The 9404-nt window shown below is 48.1% G+C and overlaps 1 protein-coding gene across 1 annotated transcript; it reads right to left on the bottom strand.

The window, feature by feature from the left end:
• Positions 1 to 519: 519 nt before the first annotated feature.
• SOX11 (SRY-box transcription factor 11) lies at positions 520 to 8325 on the bottom strand. The gene has a single exon (XM_005238149.4). The coding sequence runs from the start codon at positions 8043 to 8045 to the stop codon at positions 6828 to 6830; it is 1218 nt and encodes a 405-aa protein (XP_005238206.1). The 5' UTR covers positions 8046 to 8325; the 3' UTR covers positions 520 to 6827.
• Between the last annotated feature and the right edge of the window lie 1079 nt (positions 8326 to 9404).

Below are 9404 nucleotides of genomic sequence, written 5' to 3' on the forward strand. Positions count from 1 at the left end.
TTCCAAGAATTGATTACAGGGTTCTCATAAAAACATTTTCATAACTAGAATCTTAATACAGAATGATTTTTTCTATGCCAAAATACATTTAGATGGTAAATTGTTTGTAGAAAAAGATACAGAGAGAAATGGGGTTTGCTGGCAGGTAATCCATTTTACTTCATTCTTTCATGGTCAACTTTAAAGAAATATCTAAAATGGTTATCATAAAATATTGTTTTATCCAGAGACTTCACCGGGGATGGGGTGGGATGGGGGGGGGTTGGGCAGCAAAAAAAAGGAAGTTAATTGGCTTATTCTCTGTTTCTATGTCTCTGAGGTGTGCCCAGAACAGCACTTACCCTCTGTACATATGACCTTGACTATAGCTATCTGTTGAGGGGTTTTCTGAAAGACATAACATTCCCATTGACTTTAACCTCTGGGTGCCCACAGAGTGGAGAGTGGATTCACTATAATAGCTGAACTGCATTTACCAAATGCAACACTGGAAAAAAAAATCCACATAAAAACACATAGGAAGATTGATCACACAATTTTATTAGAGTCTTTTGAACAATTGCATTATGTTGTTCCTTTCTTTAAAAACTCTTGCAAAAAAAGACATTGGAGTGGACTGGTTTCAACCCTGAGCATTAACACTGCATATCAAGTACTGTAGTAAAGAAGCTGGTTAAGTTTGTAGCACTAGCACAAGTCACTGATATTAATCCTCTAGGTGATCAGGTTTTTACAAAAAAAATACATAGTTTTCAATAAATAATGCTTAATTTTACAACTTTGATACAGCAATGTCATACACTGTTTTGACACATACTAAACTCTGCATGCTATATAGTCTACTAGAAGACAAAACTTTGCCATGCATTTTCTTTTTCTAGTGCTAGAAAACACTTTGTCCTCCAGTGCATTGCCTCAAGCAGCCTTACCATCTTCCTTCTCTCACAGCAATAGGCCGTGCACTGGCATGCAAAAACCTCAAGAAAAGGTTTCCCCCCCACCATCACTCAGACTTCTAAACAAAAGTACTTTTCAGCTTTTCCCCCAAGACCTGGAGTGGCTATGAAAACTAATTTCATGTGGCCTTGAAAAGTCTTTGAAATTACATATTTTAAAAGTGTCATGCTTGAAAAACTGCTCTAAAACATTCAATTTCCCCCACCTGTGGCCATCATGCAACATCATTGAAATGTTGTAACCATCAAAAGTCCCACACTGGAAAACAGGCCTCCATTTTAAAACAGCCCACCAAAAAAATAAAAGGAAAGAAGAAAAAAAGTATCACAGCATTTATGTAAAGACTCCAAAACGCCAACATATGTACAAGAGCAAAACCAGATACAAATTGTAAATGAACTAACAATGGCATATAACTCTTCTCCCTGGCTTCGCCAGGAGTTGAGGCAAGTTGGTTTTGGAGATAAGCAGGACGATGGAAACAAAAACAAATTGTGACAATGGGAGTTCCTGGATTAATCATTATTATTTGATCAAATTTCTTCAAGTGGTGAATCAGGTCTTGATTTTCTTGGAAGTCGGAATTGCCAAAATCTTAAGCCCTAACTACTAACACAGAATTCTAAACCAGACCTGTTTCTGACTATTCACATGTCTTAGAAGTTTGGCGCCCTTGCACTTTTTCATTCTGCAAGATTGCACTTCGCAGAAAATCCAGATTTTCTAACTAACCACAACAGAAGAAATTTGATTAATTAATAAGGATTGAAACCTCCATTCTCACACTTCCAGGTTGTTGTTCATCATTGAAAACCATTCACCCCTTCTTATCCATATTGCTTTAGGGGTTTCCTTGTATCAACAGAAGTCATTCCTTTGAAATTGCTGTCAATCACAATTTTCTAAGAGTTTTTAAAATATTCCTATCTTTGCACTGGCATAAGTATTGGGTTTTCTAAGAGAATCTCAACCCAAAGAAGGTATTACTTTTATACATGAAATATTACGAACTTTTGTTTCCCTTTTTGTAAGTCATTCTACACTTTCTGCACATTTGTGCTTTATATTGAATATAAAAATAGGTCTTTAAAACTCTATTTACTTTAAACTCACTAAAAAACTACTTGCTTGTGAAATTCTCTTACAAATTCACTGCATCCATGTAGAGAAGATAAAATTAATTAGGCAGTTAATTGGTATAGGTAGTGTGCAAAAAAATTAAGAAAAACAAAAACAATCACAGCCTTCGATGTGGGTGAGGGGAAAGGAAAGAAATCAAAGGAATACAACTGTATTGTAGGGGAAATGTAAGGCAACTCATTGTATTAAGTTTTTGTTGTTTGTGTTTTTTTCCTGGCCACGCTTACAAATGAAGGTTAGGAGGAACTAAGACACCTATCCTGCCAGCAGCCCTTGCGGCAAAAACTCCCATTAAGCTCAATGAGAATTTTTTTTTTTTCTTTAACCAGTGCAGGTTTAAGGCCTTATTTAGGCAACAATTGTGAAGATGTAAAAATGAACCATGTTGAATATCAAACACCTAAAAATTGAATGGCCCTGACTTTGACCCCACACCAGTTTTACCTTGGTGTAACAGAGTTGCGCTTTCCTCAAACAGGCATGAGTGAAGGATCAGACTGCACACATGCAAATCACATTCAACAGACTTGAAGAAGTTTCATCTGAACAACAGCAAATGCCTTAAGAGCATGTAGCACTCAAAGGATGCTTGGAATGAGTCTTTCTACCACATTTGTGAAAGACTGCACTTAAAGGAAGAAAATATTTCTTAGTTGTGGTTCTTTTAAAAGGAGGAGAGGAAAAACATAATAAAAACAACAAAAGGGGGGAAATGGTAAGTTTACAAAAATGTTCACTTTAAAATTAAGAAGAATCAGCATGTTTGATTAGGTTTTACATTGAGCTGACATCCTCAGTGTTAGCTAGTAAATTGCCTTTCCATAAAAGAAAGCTCATTTTTGTCCCTCCTGTCACTGAGTCCTATTACACTTAAGAGTAGTATTGTACAGAGGCAAATGCAAAGAACGTGGAAAAAAGGCCACGGGAGATACTAAGCCTGCAACAGGACTGCTCTAGCATGTCAACAAGGATTCCTATGTACACTAAAAAATAAAGGGAAACGGAAGGTATGAATATTGTTAGACATGACAAAAGCAAAAAAAAAAAATGAGAGTAGCTTAGCAGATGCTATTTTTCATGATTAGAAGATTGGTTTTTACTCTCACTGAGATCAGCAGGAGCTTAGGCATTCAACAGCATCAAACTTCAGCCCTAACAATGTAGTGGCTTAAACAGAACACTACCTAATTTTTCCTTGAGCAATACGCAACAATAAACTCTGAAATAAAAGAAACTCAACTGTCTGAACAATTATTCCCCCCCCCCCCCCGCATCATATACCCTTCAGTCAAAATATTCCTCTGATATAGTATTGTATAATTCCCATCTAGAAGAAAGAAAAGATATCCTTCTGAGTGGGTATTATATTCTTTGACTAAAGTAGACCTGTTGCTCTTTTAAAATATGCCTGACTGCTCTATGAGTGGTTTCTTTAAATCAGTTATCCTTGACTAATATTTTAAATTATAATTATAAAAACAGCTTCCAAAAATATATGCAAGTCAAAAATTTTGTAGGCTGAGACACAGACCTTATCACAATGCAAACTAAATGCAGCCTATGTTTGACCATAATCATTCATAACTCATTGAACATCTGTAAAGCACAAATGTTTGACACTGCCTATTATCACTTTAATAAACAAGGATGCATATCAGAAGAAAGGGACTGGAAGAACAAGTCCCCATACTCTCATGATAGCTTGAAGAATTACTAAGAGAATTTTGGCTCAGTTTTAAGACTTAGAACCTGATCAACTTACTCCATCACCCTAGCCCAAAACCGGATTTTCGATAGCAGGATAGCGAATGGCTAGGCTAGAGCACTTCAGTGTATCTATTTTCTTTCACTCTTTTGCCTTAGAAGAGATAAATGTCATTTGTTTTCAATCTGATTTCTAAGTTATTACATGGAGAACACACTAATCATTTGAGACCAAAAACTGAAAATTCAAGAAACTCTGTTTTATTGAGGACTATCCATTGCCAAGGATATCTTGTATATTGTAATTAAGTTTGTTTTAAAACACAGTTTCTCATAAAGAATTACCACAATGCAAGACATAAATTTGAGTTCCCAGATATGCTATATCTCTTTTCTGATAGCAAAGATTTAGGCCAAACAACTTTTATTTAGAATCATGAGTGTTTTATTATTATTATTATTATTAGAAAGAGATCAGATTATATTAATCATTTTACTACCAGTTTAACTAACCTAAAGTAAGATATCTCACCACTTAAATGCCTAAGAGTTGTCTTTGATTAAACATAACATGCATGCAGGTTTTAATGTTATGTTTTATTATGCCTTACAAATGTGTATGCAGGATTTTCATTTCAGCAAGTCTGAAAGCCTGTAGCAGTGGTTGCCACCAAAATACCAGCACAGTGAATTGTCCCTGTAAACAGCTGGATCATTAATTAGTGGAGAAAAAAAATAAAAATTACCAATGCCTATTAGATAAAAAGTAAACTTCTTGAGAAACAAAGTTCCACCTTGTGAGTCTGTTGCCATCAGCAGTTATTTCAGAGCACGCAACTGAAATCTGATGGCTCCTAAGGTAAAAAAAAAAAAAAAAAAAAAAAAGGCAAAAAATGCACACTGACAAAGTCTGCTCAAGCTACAGCAGAAGCTCGTACCCCCTCCTTGCCGTGTCCCCGCCTGGGGCGTCTCTCCGGAGCGCGGCCGCTGGCCGAGCGCTGCCCGGGGGCGGGGAGATGCAGCACCGCTACCCGCAGCATCCCCGCGGCATGTCTCGCCCAGGCTATTCCGCAAAAAGAGGAAAGGGGGAGAGAAAAAAAAAAAAAAAAAAAAAAAAAAGAGAGAGCAGCGGGGAGAGGACCGGGAGCAAGCGGTGTGTCGGGTGGGGAGCCGCGTGCCCCGCGGCGGTGGGAGCGGGCAGCCGGCCCCGCCGCGCCCCCGGCCCAGAGCCCACCGCCCCGGACACCAACCGCGGGCGGGCAGCGGGGCTCCTCCACCGCCGGCGGGGGGGGGGGGGGGGAAGCCGAAAACACCGGGGGGCGAGCCAACCTGCCGCACGGCCCGGCCCCCGGCCCGCAGCGAGCCAGCCCCGGCCCCGCCCGGCGGCGATCCCCCGGCCACCGCGCACACACGACCAGTGGGAAAAAGGCGACGGGAGGCGGAGGGAAAAAACCCCCACGACCACTAAGCAAAAAAACCCCACCAAAAAACCAAAAAGGAAAAGAAAAGCAGCAGTCCTTACTCTCCTTCCCCCCTAGCTATGGTCATGCACAACAGCCTACAGCTACCGCTGCTCCGCAGGCAAAGGGTGACAACATGGCATCTCCAGCGTTACTTCTACAGACACTAATAGCGATACGAGTTTCTATCAGTTCCAGCTGATTTATTAAAATTGTCAAGATACAGACTTTCAGCATTAAAAAAAAAAAAAACAGGCTATGATGTTGACAGTGCACAAGTCTGCTTTTGCCATCATTTGCTACAAAATATGCAGATGGTCTGTACTTTAGATTATATTGCACAACATGAGAAACTTTTTTAACTATGTGCCTTTTTTCTTTTTTTTTTTTTTTGCTAAAATCGAGAATCCAGTTTCATACCTTCCATCTGGGGCCCCATCCACATATCACAGCGTATGAGATACATAAAGTCCTACTATAGTACAGTACATATACAATCTTTTAAACTAAGATAACAGCTCTGAGGTCTATATCACCATTTTCAATAAATCTTTACCTACAAATATTGAACAAATCTGAACTATAGCTGTACAAAAAAATTGTTTGTTTTTTTTTTTAAAACCACAAGGCCTTTAGATGCAAGGATTATTTTTTTAAAATTTTAATCCTTTTAAAACCAGGACGTAACGTACCAACAAACTTGCATGCTAAAAACAGAGAAAAAAAACAGAAAATAAAAGGGAAGAAGTGCCTGAAAAGTCTTACTGAAAAAACACAGCAAGAATGTTCCCTTTTCACTGTACAAAAATACGCCTGAAAATATATTAATTTTTAAAAAAGACTGAGGTCTGTTATGTATCAAAAATGTTTCAATACCTTTTTGTACTGAGGTCTAGGCTGTCTGGTATTCAATCAAGGAGGTATAAGGGAACAAGTTACAAAAAAAAAAGTTGGCAAGTAGAAATCACATTTGTAAAACCATAAACAATTTGATCTGAAAAGTAAACTCTGATCTTAAGTCAGTTCAGTTATTTGTAAGCGTTTGTACAGTCTGCATTTTTTCAAGCTCCCTGCAGCTTTGTTAAGAATCGGATGCATAGAAGACATCAGTTTTCTCCCTCCAAAAAAAGTTGCAATGGTCCCTTTCGGAAAAAAAAAAAAGTTAGAACAGTTCTTTAAGATCTCTCACGGGAAAAAAAAAAAAATCCACAAACCCCCTTGAGTAACAGTTGTGCTGCCAAAAGACTTCTTTGCAGACCATCTTCCAGACTTCAATCAGAGACCGACAAGCTTCAAACAGCGCCTTCTGTATCATTTTTTCCCCAGTCCCATTTGCCTTTTCCTGTTGTTGTTGTGATCACCAAATGCAATAAAAATAATAATAATAAAAAAAAAAACACAAAAAAAAAATCACAACTCCCGGGCTCGGAACTAACTTCGAGATTATTTTTTTTAAAGAAAACAAGACTTTTTTTTTTAATCATCAGCATCATCATCATCACCGGCGTCGCGTCGCTCCAGCTCCGCCGCTGCCTCGCTGCCCGCCCTCGCCGCCGCCGCCCCCGCTCAGTACGTGAACACCAGGTCGGAGAAGTTCGCCTCCAGCCAGTCGCCCGCAATCATCTCGCTCAGCTCCGGGGTGCAGTAGTCGGGGAACTCGAAGTGGGAGCCGAGGCTGCCCTCGCTGAAGGAGTCCAGGTCCTTGTCCACCAGCGAGAGGGAGAGGTTGCCGGCGGCGGCGCCCGCCCCCAGCTCGGCGGCGGCGTGGCCGTGCTGGGAGAAGTTGAGGCTGAGGTCGAAGAGCAGGTCGTCCGCCTCCTCGCTGCCAGCCGACGAGGTGGAGATGGACCGGGAGGAGGCCGGGGAGAGGCCGGGCGGCTGCTGCGGCGGCGGCGGGCCCTGCTTGGTGATGTTCTTGAAGCTGTAGTAGAGTCTGCTGCCGCCACCGCCCGCCGCCGCGGCGCCGCCCCGCACCTCCTCGTAGAGGCTCGCCCCCTCGGTGGACTCCGCCGAGGAGCTCAAGGTGGGACTCGCCGGCACTTTGGCCACGTTGTACCGCCGCAGCTGCTGCGGCCCCGGCTCCTCGTCCTCCTCCTCGTCCTCCGCCTCCTGTTTGATCCGCAGCTGCAGCTCGTCCTCGTCGTCCTCGTCGTCCTCATCGTCGTCCATGAAGACGCACTTGACCGTCTTGCTGCTCACTTTCAGGGTGCCGAAGACGTACTCGTCTCCTGCGTAGTCCCCGTGGTGGTGGGCGGCTTTGGCTCCCGGCTTGGGGGGCGAGGAGGCGGAGGAGGCTTTCAGCTTGCTACACTTCTTGCTGGAGCTCTTGGCGCTTTTGCTGCCGCCGCTGCCGGTGGGCGCGTTTTTCTCCGGACTTTGGCTGGCGTTGGGCTTGGCCGACGGGTCCATTTTGGGCTTTTTCCTGGGCCGGTATTTGTAGTCGGGGTAATCGGCCATGTGCTTGAGCCGCAGCCTCTCCGCCTCCCGGATGAACGGGATCTTCTCGCTGTCCTTCAGCATTTTCCACCGCTTGCCCAGGCGCTTGGAGATCTCCGCGTTGTGCATGTCCGGGGACTGCTCCATGATTTTTCTCCTCTCGATCTTTGACCACACCATGAACGCGTTCATCGGCCTCTTTATGTGCCCCGACGCGGTTTTGCACCAGTCCGGGTCGCTCTCGTCCAAAGCGACCGGGCTGCACGCCATGAACTCGCCCTCTTCTGTGTCCATCGCCTCCCGGGGCAGGTTGCTCTCCGCCTCCGTACTTTCCGCTTGCTGCACCATGGTGGGCTCTGGCCGCAGCGCCGCTCTTCCCGCCGCGCCGCTCCCCTCCGAGCCGACACAGCCGCCCCCTCCCGCCGCCGCCGCACCTTGCCCCCGCTGCGAGCCGAGCGGCGCCGCCGCCGCGCTGCCGGGCGGAGCCCGCGGGGCCACCGGCGGGCGCTGCCTGCTGCCCGCAGCCCCGGCGGGCCGCTGGGCCGGGCCGGGCTGGGGCGCGGCTGGGCTGGTGCCGCTCGGCGCCGCGCTGTGCCCGTGCCCCGGCCTCGCGCCGCCGCCCGCCCTGCCCCGCCGCGCCGCGCGCGCTCCCCCTTCTGCAAAACTCCCGGCGCCGGGCCCAACTAGTTATCAGCGTTTCATATGGGTGACATCACTCCCGCCGCCGGCCAATGGCGGCGCCCGGCCGCGCCCACCCGCACGCCCACCGCTCTCACCGGCGCCCCGCCCCCAACCGCCCCCCGCGCAGGGGGTGTGTGAGCGCGGGGCGGCCGTGGCGGGAGGGGGGGGCGCTGGCTCCCGCCGCCCCGTCCCCCCACCCGGGGGGTAGCGGCCGCGCCGCGGGGTGCTTCGCCCGCTGGCGGCTGCCGCCGGGCGCGGAGCGGAGAGGGGCGAGGCGGGGAGGGGGTCGGCGGCGGCTTCCCCGCGGTCCGCTCGCCCCGGGAGGCCGCAGAGCCCCGCGTGGCTCGGGGCGGCAGGGGGCGCTGGCGCTCCGCTGCCGTTACAGCGGCGGTGCTGCGGCCGCTCTGCCGGGAGCGGGGCCGCGGCCGTGGCCGTCGCCGTCCCTGCCGCCTGCCCGCCGGGCCGGGCTCGGCCGCCGCTGCGCCGCGGGCGCGTGGGGCGGCCCTCGCCGGAGGAGAGCGCCTCCCGCGGCGCGGCTGCGGTGGCCGGCGGCGCGGGTCCGCCCACGGCCGTGTCTCCTTCGGCGGCGGGGCCGGGGCCGCGGACCCCCGGAGGAACGCGCCGGGCGCCTCGGACCCTGCCCCTCGTCGCCCCCCGGGCTTGGTTCGGCGGCTCGCTGGTAGCGAACGGGGCTGCGGGGCCGCAGGGCAGGGCCCGGGGCGGGGGGCACGCTGGCCTGCGGTGCGGACGGTGCCTGGGCGGCCCCGGCCTGCGCGGGTCGGGCGGCGGTGCCCGCTGCTGCTCGGGGCGGGGCGCGGTGCCCCGCTGCCCCCGGGGCGGCCCGGGCTGCCCGGCGGAGGTGAGGTGGGCCCGGCACGGGCGGTGGTCGCACCCACCTGGAGGCGTTTCCCGCGTGGTGCAGGCAGAGGATAAACGCGGTCTCTCCAAATTGAGGGGGGGAAACTTACAGAAAGGATCTAACAGTGCTGGATTGTTATTTTTTGTTTGTTTGTGTGTGTCTTTTTT

This window comes from Falco peregrinus, chromosome 7 (assembly GCF_023634155.1).
Source record: "Falco peregrinus isolate bFalPer1 chromosome 7, bFalPer1.pri, whole genome shotgun sequence".
In the NCBI taxonomy this organism is placed as follows: domain Eukaryota; kingdom Metazoa; phylum Chordata; class Aves; order Falconiformes; family Falconidae; genus Falco; species Falco peregrinus.